We start from the raw sequence: 19,990 nt of genomic DNA on the forward strand, positions 1-19,990 counted from the left end.
AATGGACTTCACTAGGTACCAAACGGTCCAAGGTCCAAATGACAGTTTCAGTGCAGCTTCAAATGGCTTTAAACGACACCAGACAATGAATAAAGGTCTTATCTTGCAAAACGATCGGTCATTTCAAAAATAAATAAAAAAAGTTTAGGTTTTATAAGCACAAATACTCGCCTTGCTCTGTTCTGTGATGCACGTTCGTGACTCTCCTGTTCGAACTCGTTCATCCAAATGAACAAATCTTTTTTCAAGTCATTTCGTTCATAATGTAACGCAATGAATTGAAGTGTTCAATCCATAAAGCAAATTAAACAAACATCTTCCACCATGTAATTTTCCTCTTCCACAGTCGGTGATGCAGGGAGTCTTGTGATTGGTTTTCAAGCCAGCCAATCAGAATTTAGCAGCCTCATCTCTGATTGGCTGGAATTATGGCACATTGTAACACCGGGTTGTGTTGAAGCGAGCGTCTGCGCTTAGAGAGCGCTTATGGCTGGTATGAAAGGAGAAAGAAAGTGAAACTTTGCACATGCGAAAGAGAACGTCTGCGCACATCCAAATACTTATTTTAAATGCAAAATTGATTTTCGTTCGCTCTAAATATTTTCTTATCTGCGAGACGAACATTTCTCCGCAAAACTCAGGTCACGCGCGTGCAAAATGCCCTTTTGCGCGCTCAAAATGTGATCTTGCGCGCGCAGAATTGTGACCGAATTCTAACCCCATAGATGTTTGAATGTTTTTTTGATATCAAAATTGTTTTAGCCTACGTAATTATACGTAATTGCTTGTGTGCATTTTGATTGGACACATAATCTTAAACCGCAAAGCTTGTGTAGATTTTGATTGGACAGATCTTATCTTAAACCGCGAAGCAGAGTTCGGAGGCTGCTGTCAGTCGTCAGCGGCATTCACTCTGACAGCTGCGGCTGCGTCATGTTTTCAGGCGTTGCTATGGAGATCATTTGCCGGTAACTAGCCGGACAAGTCTGAATTGGCTACTAGAAACATTTAAATATTAATTCATTAATTTGCACAAACATAATTTTATTTTACATTCAAATGAACATTGTATGTGTGGTCAGAGGCTTAAAAGTTGTGATGGAAGTTGTGAGTAACACCCCCAATTTGTGCCTGAGCGCCCCCCTTTCTGACGCCTCGTTCACACCGCCCCCCAACACTGTCCAAACGCCCCCGTTGAGAAACGCTAGTTTAAGTGATAGAATGCACTTTGATGTTTAAAGTGAGTTTCCCCTTCATTTTCTCCAAAACTATACAGTAAACTGACATGATAATAATAACAGTAATAGCCAGGGTCACTCTGAACCGGAATCAATTGAAAGAATGAGCAAACCTAAGAAAGAACACGTTTTATGAATGTTTGAAAATGGGACATGGTGCTAGAATGCACGATGTTTAAGTTGAGTTTGCCTTTATTTTTCTCCAAAACTATTAAGTGAAAGGACATGAAAAAAAACCCCACAAAAACGTCTATAACTATGCAAACCTAAGTCTGATTGACTTGAAAATTGATGAAACTTCATCCAAGGTGCCAAGACTGACTTTGAGGACATTCGCTTATCTAGGAAAACGCGGCCAGCGACAGCCAATGAAGTTTGAGCAGCTAACAGACAAGGTTAACGGAGGCCGATCAGAACGAAACTTGGTGAGCCTGTTTGACTCCCGGCCCTAGAGGTCTGTAAGAATTTGGAAAGAAATCAGCCAACAAGTTGTATGCATCTGTAATCACGTGGTGTTTCACACATCCAAACAAAATCTTATAGATCTCCTCATGCTGAACAACTTTGCCTTAAGAACCACTGCTGTCAATCAATTTGTTCATTTAATATTCACGCTTCTGTCCAAAACCTACTTTTGCAAGCTAGTCCTAGGTTTTTTGCTCAACCTCAATAAAACCAGTGCAGTGCAATTCTCAGGACTCTAGTTATCATCAAAAGAAAGTTGCACTTTACCCTTTGGGTAGCTATAACAGGGTCTATTTAGAAAATGGGAGTGGCAAAATATACTCAAAAGCCTATAAATCCTAAACGAACATGCAAAACTTTACGAAATTAAGTGAGCACATGCAACATATGATTCTAAACAAGCATGCCAATTTTTTTGGAGATTGGACCATAGCTGGCGCTATAACTGTTAAAAAGCTTTAGAAACCATCTATTTCCTATGGTAAATTGCATGTATTGGTGTCTATAATCTAAGTGTTACATGCTTGTTAAATAAAGCCTTAAAAGTGCCTTAAAGTGCTTGAACACAGATATTTGCTGCTCGCGACTGTATTTACTTTTGCTTCTTTTTACGAGTACTGGAGTGTGTGTTATTGGTGGAGGCGTTTCGTCCTTGGACGTATATGGTATTAAACTGTGTTTTGTGGACATCTTTTTTTGTGGATTTCTATTGTTATTGATGCTAGTGTTTTTAGTTTTATGCCGATATCAAAGGTATAGAGAAATGTCACAATCTTGTATTAGTTTTTTTCCCCCTATCTATTATTATTGTGTCGGTATTAAAAGGTAATCTATATATGATTAAATATGAGAAATATGATATTTTGAAAATTACATTTTTCTCCTGGTTTGAAATGGATAGGGAGTTTATGTATGAATATATGTTATGTATGATATGTGAAAAAAAAAATTTTTTAAAGGGGTGGTAAAATGCCCTTTTCACAAGATGTAAAATAAATCTCTGATGTCCCCAGAGTGTGTGTTTTAGCAAAAAATACCCCACAGATATTTGTATATAGCATGTTAATAGCATATTGTCACTTTTTGAGGGTTAGCAAAAAACGCACCACTTTTGTGCCTGGCCCTTTAAATGCAAATGAGCTGCCTCAGAGGGCGGGGTTTCAAGAGCTTGTGTGTTAGCAGAGCGATTACCTCACGCAGACACACTAACATGACAGAAACTGTTCTGCCTTTAATGTTAAAACAGAGTCAGACAAAGATGGAGAGACTCAAGAAGAAGTGACAACATGTAGAATGCAACAGGACGTCTCTGAATGGTTAGTTGATGAATTTGTTGCTGATGTGAAGTTAACTATCTTCAATTAGCATATTCTGTCATGATAATCTATAAATCGCTCGTATAGGAACTGTTGTGAGATGCACACAGAGCGACTTTCTATTGCATGTGAAAAGAAGGATGCTAAAGTTTGAGCTGACTCACAAATGTACTCTTATACAACAACTTTTCCTCTTCTCGACATGGACTGCGTGTCCCGGGGCGGGGTTTATGTAGATTTTAGGGTTGCTGATGTCACTAACCCGGGAGGAATGTCGTGTAGTCCCAACCAGCCGTTTGTTGTAGTCCTTTTCTTTAAAAGCAAATATCTCCCTTTGCTTTGAACTTTGAGCGCTGTAACTTTGCAGATGCTGTTTATGCTCAAACAGCAACATTACACACTAGCTAAAGTTAGAAAAGTGAAATCGTGTTTTACCACCCCTTTAACTTTTACTTTGTTAGGTTTTGGTAGCGTTTGAATAAACAGATAGTTTCTGTTTTGTTTGTTATTTTGGCCTGTAAAAGGAAAAGACTGAACGCTCCTGCAATAACCGAAAGAAAACCCACACTTTTCTAATGTGACGTTCTTCATTTATGCTACTCCATGCTGTTCCTAGACTGGGACGTAACACAAATAAATTCATCAACTACAATTGGAAACATACAATTCTAAGATAAAAAAAACTCACTTTTAGAGTGATTTTGTAATTTTTTGTAAAAAGACATAAATGAGCTCAGATCAACCACTTTTGTTTCCAATATTTATTTTCAAAAGGCAACAAATAATTTAAAGCGGTTTGTACAAAGCTTGAGTACAAAAGCTATTTCAGAAAGTATTGCTCTTTTTAAAAAAATCTCTGCCTTGAATATTCTATAAAAATCAAGTAAAAATACTCTTTTCGTCAAGCTTTAAAAGTTCACTTAAAACAAACATCTTTCGAAGGAGTGAATCACTGGCCTCTCGTGTGCCAGAGATCGTTTGTAACAATCTGCTCGAATGTAACACCCGATTTCATTTACAGAAAAGCACAAACACACACACACACACACAGACATACATAGACAAATTTCACATGATTTTCAAGGGTCAACGAATGAGACCATGATGTATCGAGTGCCTTGTGTGGTGGGAAGGCCCTCGTGGTAGTGCGTCAAGCGGCCCGGGTGCATAAACGACCAGCCCTTCCTGGGAGACTCCACCGTACAGTTGTAACGCAGGAACCGGCAGCCTCCACCCTGACACACACAAGATGCAGAGATTTAATCGTCCTCGAGAGGAAATGAGCTTTCCACCGTAGAGGCGTACATAACACAAACACAGATAACATGTTAAATTATCAACGTATAATACCATCAAAAATAGTTGCTGACTCTTCTGATTGGCTGAGATTTTAGATTGATTTGGTTGTGTGCAGTACGCTTGCAGAGACTCCGCCCACAAGCTCTTCTGATTGGCTGAGATTTTAGATTGATTTGGTTGTGTGCAGTATGCTTGCAGAGAGACTCCGCCCACAAGCTCTTCTGATTGGCTGAGATTTTAGATTGATTTGGTTGTGTGCAGTGCTCTTGCAGAGAGACTCCGCCCACAAGCTCTTCTGATTGGCTGACATTTTAGATTGATTTGGTTGTGTGCAGTGCGCTTGCAGAGAGACTCCACCCACAAGCTCTTCTGATTGGCTGAGATTTTAGATTGATTTGGTTGTGTGCAGTACGCTTGCAGAGAGACTCCGCCCACAAGCTCTTCTGATTGGCTGAGATTTTAGATTGATTTGGTTGTGTGCAGTACGCTTGCAGAGAGACTCCGCCCACAAGCTCTTCTGATTGGCTGAGATTTTAGATTGATTTGGTTGTGTGCAGTGCGCTTGCAGAGAGACTCCGCCCACAAGCTCTTCTGATTGGCTGAGATTTTAGATTGATTTGGTTGTGTGCAGTGCGCTTGCAGAGAGACTCCGCCCACAAGCTCTTCTGATTGGCTGAGATTTTAGATTGATTTGGTTGTGTGCAGTGCGCTTGCAGAGAGACTCCACCCACAAGCTCTTCTGATTGGCTGAGATTTTAGATTGATTTGGTTGTGTGCAGTGCGCTTGCAGAGAGACTCCACCCACAAGCTCTTCTGATTGGCTGAGATTGATTTGGTTGTGTGCAGTGCGCTTGCAGAGAGACTCCACCCACAAGCTCTTCTGATTGGCTGAGATTTTAGATTGATTTGGTTGTGTGCAGTGCGCTTGCAGAGAGACTCCGCCCACAAGCTCTTCTGATTGGCTGAGATTGATTTGGTTGTGTGCAGTGCGCTTGCAGAGAGACTCCGCCCACAAGCTCTTCTGATTGGCTGAGATTTTAGATTGATTTGGTTGTGTGCAGTACGCTTGCAGAGAGACTCCACCCACAAGCTCTTCTGATTGGCTGAGATTTTAGATTGATTTGGTTGTGTGCAGTACGCTTGCAGAGAGACTCTACCCACAAGCTCTTCTGATTGGCTGAGATTTTAGATTGATTTGGTTGTGTGCAGTGCGCTTGCAGAGAGACTCCACCCACAAGCTCTTCTGATTGGCTGAGATTTTAGATTAATTTGGTTGTGTGCAGTGCGCTTGCAGAGAGACTCCGCCCACAAGCGCTTCTGATTGGCTGAGATTTTAGATTGATTAGGTTGTTGTGTGCAGTGCGCTTGCAGAGAGACTCCGCCCACAAGCTCTTCTGATTGGCTGAGATTTTAGATTGATTTGGTTGTTGTGTGCAGTGCGCTTGCAGAGAGACTCCGCCCACAAGCGCTTCTGATTGGCTGAGATTTTAGATTGATTTGGTTGAGTTCAGTGTGCTTGCAGAGAGACTCCGCCCACAAGCGCTTCTGATTGGCTGAGATTTTAGATTGATTTGGTTGAGTGCAGTGCACTTGCAGAGAGACTACGCCCGCAAGCGCTTCTGATTGGCTGAGATTTTAGATTGATTTGGTTGAGTGCAGTGCGCTTGCAGAGAGACTCCGCCCACAAGCGCTTCTGATTGGCTGAGATTTTGGATTGATGTGGCTGTGAGTGCAGTGCGCTTGCAGAGAGACTCCGCCCACAAGCTCTTCTGATTGGCTGAGATTTTGGATTGATGTGGTTGTGAGTGCAGTGCGCTTGCAGAGAGACTCCGCCCACAAGCGCTTCTGATTGGCTGAGATTTTGGATTGATGTGGTTGTGAGTGCAGTGCGCTTGCAGAGAGACTCCGCCCACAAGCGCTTCTGATTGGCTGAGATTTTGGATTGATGTGGTTGTGAGTGCAGTGCGCTTGCAGAGAGACTCCGCCCACAAGCGCTTCTGATTGGCTGAGATTTTAGATTGATTTGGTTGAGTTCAGTGCGCTTGCAGAGAGACTCCGCCCACAAGCTCTTCTGATTGGCTGAGATTTTAGATTGATTTGGTTGTGAGTGCAGTGGACTTGCAGAGAGACTACGCCCGCAAGCGCTTCTGATTGGCTGAGATTTTAGATTGATTTGGTTGTGTGCAGTGCGCTTGCAGAGAGACTCCGCCCACAAGCTCTTCTGATTGGCTGAGATTTTAGATTGATTTGGTTGAGTGCAGTGCGCTTGCAGAGAGACTCCGCCCACAAACTCTTCTGATTGGCTGAGATTTTGGATTGATGTGGTTGTGAGTGCAGTGCGCTTGCAGAGAGACTCCGCCCACAAGCTCTTCTGATAAGGTGTGACTATGGATTGTTTTTTTTTTTGCGTTTTGTCATATTGCGTCTGGTGTGGACCAAATTATTATAGTTTTGCATTTTTAAATTAGTTTTTATTTCAATATTTTCAAATTTCAATGAGATGGTTATCTTACCTGGAATTGAGGTAGTACAGCTGTTTTTGCATAAGGGCTGAAATTTCAGTTTACGAAAATGTTTTTCGCCCATTAGTTTCAGTTTCAGTTCTCGTTTATGAAAATAACCTTGCTGTGGACAGACAAACTGCTTGTCACTGGAATCGTATCGCGTTGCGTCTGGTTAGGACACGGTGTGAGGGTTTATGGGCCGATACACTCCATAAAACACAACAGAAGTCAGTGGAAAATCCTGTTTACCTCATAATCGGTGCCTTTGCTGTTGAGTGCGATGTTAATGGTGAACGTGGAGGAATCGTGATGCGGGCGGAGCGACGGCTGCTCATCAGGACGATACCGAACCACGAAATTCATCACAGCCTGAGCCTGAAACACAAGAGTGTGTGCGGATGTTGAGGATTGAGTAGAGATCTGCCTCAAAACTATTCAAATACGGTGATCTTGTTGTTTTTTCCCGAATCAGAGGAAGCAACAGTCGTTGAAGTAAAAAAGATTCAAAATATTTAAATTCAAGTTTCCAATCAAAATATAATCCTTTATATTTACACTGCCTTATTTATATACTAATATATTACCAAATCATTTTAATACATATTTGAGCGATGATCACAATTCTGACTGAATCACAATTTTGATTAAATTCACTGTTCAATTCAATATTTAATTTGATTCGATTCAATTCATTCATTGAAACAGACAGCGAATCAAACTCCAAATGAATCAAACTGATGTAATATAAATGAACAAATAAAAAGCCTAGGCCTATGTAAAAATAAAGTGTTACATTATTTTTTAAGTGTCTTTGTTACACACATTTACTATAGTAAAAACAATAAATCTGCATAATTACATGCAACTAACCCTAAACCGCACCCTAGTAAGTAAAATGTTGTTAATGAACATTTCGCAATACTTCAATGTATACTTGCATTCAAAAATAAAGTGCAACCAAAATAACTTACAATGTAAAAACATGAGCAGCAAATGAATGGCCAGGTGTTAATGTGTGTGTGTGTGTGTGTGTGTGTGTGTGTGTGTGTGTGTGTGTGTCTCACCTTCGGATAGTAACCTGGGTAGAGTTTTTCTGTCACAGGAACTATGTAGTCTTTGAGGAACTTCAGCCACTCTTTCTCATACTGGATCTGATTCATGTGAATATCAACTGTAGGAACGTTCTCATAACCTCCAGCTAACCGCTCGTCCTGAGAGAGGAACACACACATTAGCTGCTGGGTCACACACACTCACACACACGCACGCTCGCTCACTCACTCACGCTCACACGCTCACTTACTCACACATTCGCTCGCTCACTCACTCACTCCCTCACACACATGCTTGCTCGCTCGCTCATTTCCTTGCTCACAAAGTCACTCACTCACTCCCTCACTCACACACTCACTCCCTCACTCACTCACTCCCTCACTCCCTCACACACACGCTTGCTCGCTCGCTCGTTTCCTTGCTCACACACTCACTCACTCACTCACTCTCTCACTCACACACACGCTTGCTCGCTCGCTCATTTCCTTGCTCACTCACTCACTCCCTCACTCCCTCACACACACACTTGCTCGCTCATTACCTTGCTCACTCACTCACTCACTCACTCCCTCACTCACACACACGCTTGCTCGCTCGCTCATTTCCTTGCTCACACACTCACTCACTCACTCACTCTCTCACTCACACACACGCTTGCTCGCTCGCTCATTTCCTTGCTCACTCACTCACTCACTCACTCACTCACTCCCTCACTCCCTCACTCACTCGCTCATTTCCTTGCTCACAAAGTCACTCACTCACTCCCTCACTCACACACACGCTTGCTCGCTCACTCACTCACGCTCACACGCTCACTTACTCACACATTCGCTCGCTCACTCACTCCCTCACTCACACACACGCTTGCTCGCTCGCTCGCTCGTTTCCTTGCTCACACACTCACTCACTCACTCACTCTCTCACTCACACACACGCTTGCTCGCTCGCTCGCTCGTTTCCTTGCTCACACACTCACTCACTCACTCCCTCACACACACGCTTGCTCGCTCGCTCGCTCGTTTCCTTGCTCACACACTCACTCACTCACTCACTCTCTCTCACACACACGCTTGCTCGCTCGCTCATTTCCTTGCTCACTCACTCACTCCCTCACTCCCTCACTCACTCACACACACACGCTTGCTCGCTCGCTCATTTCCTTGCTCACAAAGTCACTCACTCACTCCCTCACTCACACACACGCTTGCTCGCTCGCTCATTTCCTTGCTCACAAAGTCACTCACTCCCTCACTCACACACTCACTCCCTCACTCAAACACACGCTTGCTCGCTCGCTCGCTCGTTTCCTTGCTCACTCCCTCACTCACTCACTCCCTCACACACACGCTTGCTCGCTCGCTCGTTTCCTTGCTCACTCACTCACTCATTCACTCACTCCCTCACTCACTCACTCCCTCACTCACACACACGCTTGCTCGCTCGCTCATTTCCTTGCTCACACACTCACTCACTCACTCACTCCCTCACTCACACACACACACGCTTGCTCGCTCGCTCGTTTCCTTGCTCACTCCCTCACTCACTCACTCCCTCACACACACGCTTGCTCGCTCGCTCGTTTCCTTGCTCACACACTCACTCACTCCCTCACTCACACACACGCTTGCTCGCTCGCTCGTTTCCTTGCTCACACACTCACTCACTCACTCACTCCCTCACTCACACACACGCTTGCTCGCTCGCTCGTTTCCTTGCTCACTCCCTCACTCACTCACTCCCTCACTCACTCACTCCCTCACTCCCTCACACACACGCTTGCTCGCTCGCTCGTTTCCTTGCTCACACACTCACTCACTCACTCCCTCACTCACACACACGCTTGCTCGCTCGCTCGTTTCCTTGCTCACTCACTCACTCACTCATTCACTCACTCCCTCACTCACTCCCTCACTCACTCCCTCACTCACTCACTCCCTCACACACACGCTTGCTCGCTCGCTCGTTTCCTTGCTCACACACTCACTCACTCCCTCACTCACACACACGCTTGCTCGCTCGCTCGTTTCCTTGCTCACACACTCACTCACTCACTCACACGCTTGCTCGTTCATTTCCTTGCTCACTCACTCACTCACACACTCGCTCGCTCGTTTCCTTGCTCACACACTCACTCACTCACTCTCTCTCACACACACGCTTGCTCGCTCGCTCGTTTCCTTGCTCACTCACTCACTCACTCCCTCACTCCTTCACTCACTCACACACACGCTTGCTCGCTTGCTCATTTCCTTGCTCACAAAGTCACTCACTCACTCCCTCACTCACACACACGCTTGCTCGCTCGCTCATTTCCTTGCTCACAAAGTCACTCACTCACTCCCTCACTCACACACTCACTCCCTCACTCAAACACACGCTTGCTCGCTCGCTCGTTTCCTTGCTCACTCACTCACTCATTCACTCACTCCCTCACTCACTCACTCACTCACACACGCTTGCTCGCTCATTTCCTTGCTCACACACTCACTCCCTCACTCACACACACGCTTGCTCGCTCGCTCGTTTCCTTGCTCACTCACTCACTCATTCACTCACTCCCTTACTCACTCACACTCACGCTTGCTCGCTCGCTCATTTCCTTGCTCACACACTCACTCACTCACTCCCTCACTCACACACACGCTTGCTCGCTCGCTCGTTTCCTTGCTCACTCCCTCACTCACTCACTCCCTCACTCCCTCACACACACGCTTGCTCGCTCGCTCGTTTCCTTGCTCACACACTCACTCACTCACTCCCTCACTCACACACACGCTTGCTCGCTCGCTCGTTTCCTTGCTCACACACTCACTCACTCACTCCCTCACTCACACACACGCTTGCTCGCTCGCTCGTTTCCTTGCTCACTCCCTCACTCACTCACTCACTCCCTCACTCACACACACGCTTGCTCGCTCGCTCGTTTCCTTGCTCACTCCCTCACTCACTCACTCCCTCACTCACTCACTCCCTCACACACTCACTCCCTCACACACACGCTTGCTCGCTCGCTCGTTTCCTTGCTCACACACTCACTCACTCACTCCCTCACTCACACACACGCTTGCTCGCTCGCTTCCTTGCTCACACACTCACTCACTCCCTCACTCACACACACGCTTGCTCGCTCGCTCGTTTCCTTGCTCACTCCCTCACTCACTCACTCCCTCACTCACTCACTCCCTCACTCCCTCACACACACGCTTGCTCGCTCGCTCGTTTCCTTGCTCACACACTCACTCACTCCCTCACTCACACACACGCTTGCTCGCTCGCTCGTTTCCTTGCTCACTCACTCACTCACTCATTCACTCACTCCCTCACTCACTCACTCCCTCACACACACGCTTGCTCGCTCGCTCGTTTCCTTGCTCACACACTCACTCACTCCCTCACTCACACACACGCTTGCTCGCTCGCTCGTTTCCTTGCTCACACACTCACTCACTCACTCACTCACTCACTCACACGCTTGCTCGCTCGTTCATTTCCTTGCTCACTCACTCACACTCACACTCACACACTCGCTCGCTCGCTCGTTTCCTTGCTCACACACTCACTCACTCACGCTCACACACTTGCTTACTCACACTCATTCGTTCGCTCGCTCACACACTCATTCGTTCGCTCGCTCGCTCACACACTCATTCGTTCGCTCGCTCGCTCACACACTCATTCGTTCGCTCGCTCGCTCACAAACTCATTCGTTCGCTCGCTCACACACTCATTCGTTCGCTCGCTCGCTCACACACTCATTCGTTCGCTCACACACTCATTCGTTCGCTCGCTCGCTCACACACTCATTCGTTCGCTCGCTCGCACACTCATTCGTTCGTTCGCTCGCTCACACACTCATTCGTTCGCTCGCTCGCTCACACACTCGTTCACACAAACACACACACACACTCACTGTGTGCCTTCCTCCAGACCATCCGCCGAAGTCCTCCATGGTCTCCACAAGCTCGTCGCACATTCTGTCAGAGAATGCTGGGAACCAGTAAACATCTGGACAGGGCTGAAACACACACTCATTATGATTAATTGTCTGTCATGTGCTCATTAGTGGCGACACTGACCAAACCATTGATTCAGCGTTGAAAAAGAAACGGAAGAGACTAAAACAACAAACTAGTGGAGATGCAGTTTCACCTGCTCCACAACATCCTCATCGTCTTCAAAGATCCTGGAGTAATTCTCATGGATGTATTTCTCTCTCCAGTCCTGAGATCACACACACACACACACACACACAGGGTTAGTTTGCGCTCATGGGTTTGTCTGCTTACGTGTGTTTAGGGTTGAGTATCGTTTGAATTTTAACGATTTCATTTCTGAACAAAGATATGATTGAAATAAACAGTGTTTTAAGATTTTCAGGTTTTCAGGTTCAGAAAATAAAATAACTGCACTTTATAAATAAAATATACATTACAAATGTAGTTATAAAAGTTATTCAGTGAAGAACGAGTGGATTTTCTCTCAGTCTTCTGTTGTGTGATTAGTGTTATTATAGAGACGGCAGGAATATTAGTGCTGTCACTTTAAGAGCTGCACTGATCCAGTATACTGATACACACACACACAGAACACACACTCTCGAGTGCTTGAATGGTTTAAACTCATATTGAAAGGAATCGGTAAGAGGAATCGAAAGCATCCGATTCCTGTCCTCAAGTATTTTCGATTCCCAACTCTGTGTTTGATGTCTGAATCTCTCACCACTGGGTTGTCGAATATCTGCCACATGTCTGGATAAAGACGACTGGTGTTGTAATTCGTGGAGGACACCAGACGCCCGAACTCATCCCTGTTAGACACGAACATGAAGATGCCCTGCAGGAGGAAACACATACTTTATTGATATAACGTTCAAAATCAACTATTTTCTTAACGTTGTTTTATCACAGCTCCAAACACAAGTAAAAATCTCTGGTGCTCTTCGCCTGTCAGTCAAAAATTACCGACATTTTTCTTTTATGAAATGTACTATATTTTAGTTCGATAATTTTTTTTATTTAATATTTTGTATTATTAGGGGGTTTTATGGTACTACATTATATTTACACTGTATTTATAATACATTTATTCACTTTTTGAGCACCTGGAAATTAAATTTCCTACTTAAACTGTGGTAAATCTCGAGTGCTTTAGAGCGACAGACTTACGTTTGATCTCTTTTCAAAGACGACACTCGGCAGATTATTGCTTAAGGGAAAAAAGTTTTAAAAAGTGAACTTAAAGTTACGTTTATTGTTATGAAAAATTTGCAAAAATACAATTAAAATTTTTTATATGCAACCCTCTACATTGCGAGTAAATACATACCCGTTGGGCTAATAAATTCTCCGATTTTACTCGCCAGTGTGTGTTAGAGGCTAAGTTTAAGTCTCGCATAGATTTATTTTCACACACATGCAAAGAGAGAGAGCGAGAGAGCCTTGCATACCACGCAGAATCGACATGCTACATGTAAACCATATTCTTTGTTGTATTTTCCTGTCAGAATAACTAAATTAATTGGGAATTATTCATCTTTCAGAACAAAGGGTAGTGGGCGGAAACTAATGCGCAAACGGCAATCTCATTGGCTCACAGCAAACACTGACAACGTGATTAATATTCATGAACCCAGCAGCTCATCAATCCTTAGTGCACTGTATGTATTGTTATTATTAGTAGTGGAATCAGTAGTAGTAGTATTATCTTTTAATAAAAATTACTATTATCTATTTTTTTACAGAAACACTGAATGACCAACAATATCTTAAACGCCACCCTCAGTCCTAAGTTCAGCTAAAATGACAAATTTGCATTCATACATGGTTACCAAGTTTTAGTTCTAATTACTAGAGTTCTATCATTAAATAGAGCTTGATTATTATTATATCATAATGCTTGATTGAGTGATGTTAAGGCTGTACGTTCAGATATTTAAAAATATGTGCCATTTTACAAATTTAAACTGATTTGGTCGAATCATTTTATATATATATATAGTATATCCGTCTGGCGAGTAAACTAAAGAATGTACTATCCAATGGCGATTCTAGGTGTGCGTAGAGAGTTGATATGAAATCCATGAATCTAAACAAACCATGAATCTAAACAAGTTGGGTTCAAAATCTGAGGTTGATATCTCAGTAAATGCTCGTTCAGTGAGAGTGTGTTCGGCTGCAGTACCAAACGCTTCCACTAGAGGAAACCCTCATTCATTTACAATGCGCTCATTTCTGAACGCGAGAAACACAAGTGTGACTATTTATGTCAGGACCATTTAACCTGTTCGAATCATGTCTATGATTTATTTTGTGTGTGTGTGTGTGTGTGTGTACACATAGCAAGTGCCAAAACCTTTACAAAGTTTCATACCATTCGTACCAGTTAAAAATTCCCCAAAAAAAGTAAAATTTTTCTGTCAAAAATGACCAAAGAGCACCAGAGGGTTAAAATTACATTGACACCCCAGACAGCAACATAGTGTCGGCCCAGATCCGGCCCACATCCGGTACACATGGATTCCACACGTAACAGATTTGGGCCGGATCTGGGCCGACATTATGTTGCTGTCTGGGACAGTTTACATGCTTACAGACTACTAAGAAAACAGATTTGATAAGTAGCTGCATAATCAGCAGGATAACGCATCCAAAATAAAAGTGTACATACTAATAATAATAATAATTATTATCCTGATCCTCCTGTCGAAGCTCATTTTGTGATAATAAAGGTCTGACTGTATGTTTTCACCGACTCATTTCTACAGTAAATTCAGTTTTTCTGCCTGTACTTTCTCTCCTCATGGTGTGTATCTCAGAGGTGTGTGATCACCTGCTCACGGACACTCTTGCAGAAGATCATGTCCGGGTCCATTCCCTCCTGCTGGTAGAGAGAGACCGCAGCCAGACGCGAGCGCAGAGTCTCTCCGCGGATCAGATACACCTGAGTGATGTAGGGAACGTTCCACAGACCCCTGAAACACAGCAAGACGTCAGGACACACATGCACGCACACACACACACACACACACACACACACACACACACACACACACACACACACACACACTTTGACCGTTATTGATCTGAATAATTACACTATTGTCTTCTGTAGAGCTGCTGACACTGTTATCAACTGAACTGAATCAAATCATCATTGAACGGAATTTAATATTTTTTCTTAATTGATGATTTTTGCAGCAATGACTGTTATTGAACTGAACTGAATTTGTTTCTTAACGATGAACTTTGCAAATCTGGCAATGCTATTGAACTGAATAGAGTCAAATTGAACTGAATTGAATTAGTTTTATAACTGATTAATTTTGCAACATATACGCTGTTATTGAACTGAATTGAATCAACACTGAACTAAATTGAATTCGGTTTACAATTGATTAAATTTGCATCATTCATTCTGTTATTGAACTGAATCAACATTGAACTGAATTGAATTTTGTTCATAATTGATTAATTTTGCAGTACTGACACTTGTTTCTGAACTGGATTCAAATTAAATTTGTTTCATAATTGTAATTTGCTTCATTCATTCTGTTATCAATTGAATCAACATTGAATTTAATTTAATTCGGTTCATAATTTAATTTTGCAATACTGACTCTGTTATTGAACTGAATTGATCTGTTATTGAACTGAATTGATCTGAATAATGACACTATTGTCTTCTGTAGAGCTGCTTTACAGCTGAAATTGAGTTTGTTTCATGATGGATGAACTTTGCAGCAATGGCTGTTATTGAACTGAACCAAATCATCACTGAACGCAATTCAATTAGTTTCATAATTGATATCATTGGCATAATTCACTCTGTTATTAAACCAAATTGAATCAACAGGAACTGAATCGAATTTGTTTCACAATTTATGAAATTAACAATTCATTCTTTAATTAAACATTGAACTGAATTGAATTCGGTTCATAATTGATTAATTTTGCAGCATTGACACTGATATTGAACTGAATTGAATCCGGTTCATAATTGATTAATTTTGCAGTACTGACACTGTTATTAAACTGAATTCAAATCAAATCAAATTTCTTTCATAATTGAAATTTGCATCATTCATTCTGTTATTAAACATGAACTGAATTTGGTTCATAATTGATGAACTTTGCAACATTGACAATGTTATTGAACTAAATTGAACCAAATTCAATTCAGTTCAATTTGACTCATAGTTGATGAATTTTGCAGTACTGACATTTATTGAACTGAATTCAAATTAAATTTGTTTTATAATTGAAATTTGCATCATTCATTCTGTTATTAAACAATTGAATCAACATTGAACTGAACTGAATCGATCTGAATGACGACACTATTGTCTTCTGTAGAGCTGCTTTACAGCTGAAATTGAGTTTGCAGTACTGACACTGTTAGTCAACTGAACTGAATAAAATTGAAATAAATTTGTTTCATAACTGATGCATTCTGCAACATTGAACTGAATTGAATCACCATTTAAATGAATTGAATTTGTTTCTTAATTGATGAACTTTGCAATATTGGCAATGTTACTGAACTGATCAAATAAAATGTGTTTAATAATTGATGAAATTTGCATAGTTCATTCTGTTATTGAACTGAAACAACATTGAACTGAATTTAATTCGGTTCCTAATTTATTAATTTTGCAGTTCTTACACTGTTAATAATCTGAATCCAAATCAAATCTGGTGAAGCAGAAAAAAAAATATATATATATATATATATCTTGCTTATGTTTTATCATTTGCTTATGTTTTATCATTAATTATTTATATAATTTGAAATGTATGTTTAACACTTTTCTTTTATTAATCTTTATGCCTCAAATGTAGCTGATTGACTTAAGGTTAACTTTTGTACTTGCTGTAAGATGAGGGTAAAGTCTATACGTTTCCGATAAACGCCACAAATGCTCGAATGTCTCAGAATAAAGTGTTAAACAAATGTCCTCTTAGCTAAACATCTAGCAGTGTACGGGCTAACACCTCAGAGTGTGAAAACATGACAACTGTGAATTATATTTTACTTATAAATGAAATCACTTCTAATATTTCTAAGTAAAATATAATTCAAAAACTCTGTGTATAATACTCTATAAGATAAGTTAGTTGTTTGAGAGATATCTGGGTCTGAGTTCAGGGTATAGACTAAAACGATCTCGCGATTATACAGTTGACTTATCGGAAATAGAGTTAAGTTAGAGTTAAGTTAATAGAGTTAAGTTGATTAATTAATTTTACTCTTCATTAGTATTTGATTGTCTGCTGTTAAGAAATACATTTTTACTTAATCAACTGACTGGATCTCCTCTCTGCATCAAAATCAAATCAAATTTGTTTTATAATTGATGAAATTTGCATCATTCATTCTGTTATTAAACTGAATTAAAATTGAACTGAATCCGGTTCATCATTGATGAAATTTGCATAATTTATTCTGTTATTGAACCGTAAAAAATTTTACTGAATTGAATCCGGTTCATAATTGATTAATTTTGCAGTATTGACACTGTTATTGAACTGAATTCAAGTCAAAACAAATCAAATTCTTTTTATAATTTATGAAATTTCCATCATTCATTCTGTTATTAATCTGAATTGAATCAACATCGAACTGAACCAAATTTGTTTAATAATTGATGAAATTTGCATCATTCATCCTGTTATTAAACTGAATTGAATTAACGTTGAACTGAATCAAATTTGTTTCATAATTGATTAACTTTGCTACATAGACACTGTTATTGAACTAAAATTGTATCAAAATTAATCTAAATTGAATTCATTTCACAATTAATGAACTTTGCATCATTCATTCTGTTATTGAACTAAATTGAATCGAACTGAACTGAATTTAATTTATTTCATAATTGATAAATTTGTCTCACACCGATGATTCTTGATCTGAATAATGACGCTGTTGTCTTCTGTAGAGCTGCTTTACCTCTGAAATGGTTTCACATTTGATGAATTTTACAACATTAACACTGTAATAACTTTCCTGTTTATGACTATGCAGCTGCTCTGAAACAGTCTCGACAACAACGCACCCGCTCTACTGATAAACACACACACACACACACACATGGTGAAAGCCACTCACACTCTCTTGCTCTGCACGATGTCGATGTAGTCCTCTGAGCGCGAGTAAAAGCCCTCGGGACTCAAAGCGCCCCAGAAGTTTGACCAGAGCTTCCCGTGCCGAGACAGCATGGGCGCGATCACAGCCCTGGAACACCAGCGGGAAACAACAGCAGGCTTTAGGAGTCACTCACACGCAGTAATGTGACCGCCAGCGGGGAAACACACACACTGCAGAAAATGCCTTTCTTACGCAGTATTTTTGCCTCGTTTCCAGTCCAAATCTCTAACACTTCTTAAAGGAACACTCCACCGTTTTTTGAAATAGGGCTTATTCACAGTCTCCCCTACATTAAGATAGGTGGGCAAAAGCATTTTTGTCTCAGTGCATGCATTGTCTTAGTTTGGCAGCGCTGACGCTAGCTTAGCTTAGCATAATGAATGGAATCCTATGTTGTCAGGTAGCATGTCGTGAGTAAAAGTGATAACAAAATAAATAAAATAAAAAAACCTAATTACTTCTTGTGGCCTGCATATTCACAACGAGTACAAATAGCAATTCAGATTAAGACTAGGCGATTTCCTAGGTAGAGATTGACTTGGAACTATATTAGGGCGAATCACAGGCGAAGCACTGCTAAGTTACTTGGGCGCAGTCATATCGCGCTGAATTCATACTGAAATCCCCAATGGAAATCCCCCAACTTCCGTCAACATACCGGCGTGAATAGTAGCTAGCTTTTTTTCCTACAGTAGACATAGTGAATGGCGATGAACATGGCGGATTTTGCCAGAGATGAAAAGGGTGACTTCTCAGACAGTCAAGATCCAGAACCATACCTCTACGAACCAGAGTTTTCAGAAGAGGAGCTGCGTGCTTTTGATATAGAACGACAGGAGGAGGTTGCGATCGCTCAACAGACAAGAGGACGTGAGGATGAGAGCCAACATGAACTGGTGGTGTGAGTGTGTGTCCTTTGCTTGTTCTCACAACGTTTTGCTATGCAGGCAATTACCATGTTTGCTGTAACTGTAGCTGTAACTTCTCAAACTCAACACAATCCAAAAGCGAAGATACTCTGTGCAGGTCACGTCAGTATGTTGACGGATTTCAGGTGTTGCGTTATATCTCTGCGCCCAAGTAGCAGTGCTTCTCTGTGCTTCCCCACAATATAGTCCCAAGTCAATCTCTGCCTAGGAAATCACCTAATCTTAATCTGCATTGCTATTTGTACTCATTGTGAATATGGAGGCCACAAGAATTAATTCGTTTTATTTTTTTTTATCACTTTTACTCACGACATGCTACCTGACAACATAGGATTCCATTCATTATGCTAAGCTAAGCTAGCGTCGGCGCTGCCAAACTAAGACAATGCACGCACTGAGACAAAAATGCTTTTGCCCACCTATCTTAATGTAGGGGAGACGGTGAATACGGTGGAGTGTTCCTTTAAATCAAGATGCATTTACTAAAGTAGTAAAATGACAAGATATTAAGTCTTGTTTTCTGGAGAAATAAAAAAAAATATAGTGATTTTTTGCTTAAAACAAGCTAAATTATCTGCCAATGGGGTGAGAAAAATATTTTTTTTTTCTGTTTGAATAAATTAATTTTGATTAATTCCCCCAGAAAACAAGACATAATATCTTATCTCATTTTAATCATATAGTAAATGCATCTTGATTTAAGAATTTTTTGATATTTGGACTGGAAACAAGACAAAAATACTGAGTAAGAAAAGCATTTTTTGCAGTATGATCAGGGTTATTATCGCTTACTAAAAATCTAACTAATTAAAGCATCTCTTTTCACTGAAATAAAATAAAATTTAAATATTAGTTAAAAATTAGAAGTGTTGCCTTGGCAATAAATTGAAATAAGGATATGGATTCTGTTTTATAAGCTTTATTAAATTCATTTTTTTTCAAGATTATTAATTATTAACCATCTGATTGTGGTTGTTTGTTATTACTGCAATTATTTGTATGACAATTAATCTTCAGCAAAGAATTAATGATTTTTATTT

The 19,990-nt window shown here is 41.2% G+C and overlaps 1 protein-coding gene across 1 annotated transcript in view; it reads right to left on the reverse strand.

Moving 5' to 3' along the window:
- Positions 1-3,765: 3,765 nt before the first annotated feature.
- Positions 3,766-19,990, reverse strand: part of plod3 (procollagen-lysine, 2-oxoglutarate 5-dioxygenase 3) — a 32,164-nt gene continuing 15,939 nt past the window's right edge. Inside the window, exons 12-19 of the mRNA XM_077225157.1 lie at positions 17,983-18,108; positions 14,704-14,845; positions 12,595-12,708; positions 12,025-12,096; positions 11,786-11,890; positions 7,887-8,033; positions 7,072-7,197; positions 3,766-4,254 (exon numbers count right to left, since the gene is read on the reverse strand). Coding sequence (XP_077081272.1) covers positions 4,099-4,254; positions 7,072-7,197; positions 7,887-8,033; positions 11,786-11,890; positions 12,025-12,096; positions 12,595-12,708; positions 14,704-14,845; positions 17,983-18,108 — 988 coding nt within the window. The 3' untranslated portion in view covers positions 3,766-4,098. The remainder of the gene's footprint in view (positions 4,255-7,071; positions 7,198-7,886; positions 8,034-11,785; positions 11,891-12,024; positions 12,097-12,594; positions 12,709-14,703; positions 14,846-17,982; positions 18,109-19,990) is intronic.

This window comes from Siphateles boraxobius, unplaced genomic scaffold (genome assembly GCF_051911475.1).
Source record: "Siphateles boraxobius isolate OS27281-9 unplaced genomic scaffold, OSU_SipBor_1 126, whole genome shotgun sequence".
In the NCBI taxonomy this organism is placed as follows: domain Eukaryota; kingdom Metazoa; phylum Chordata; class Actinopteri; order Cypriniformes; family Leuciscidae; genus Siphateles; species Siphateles boraxobius.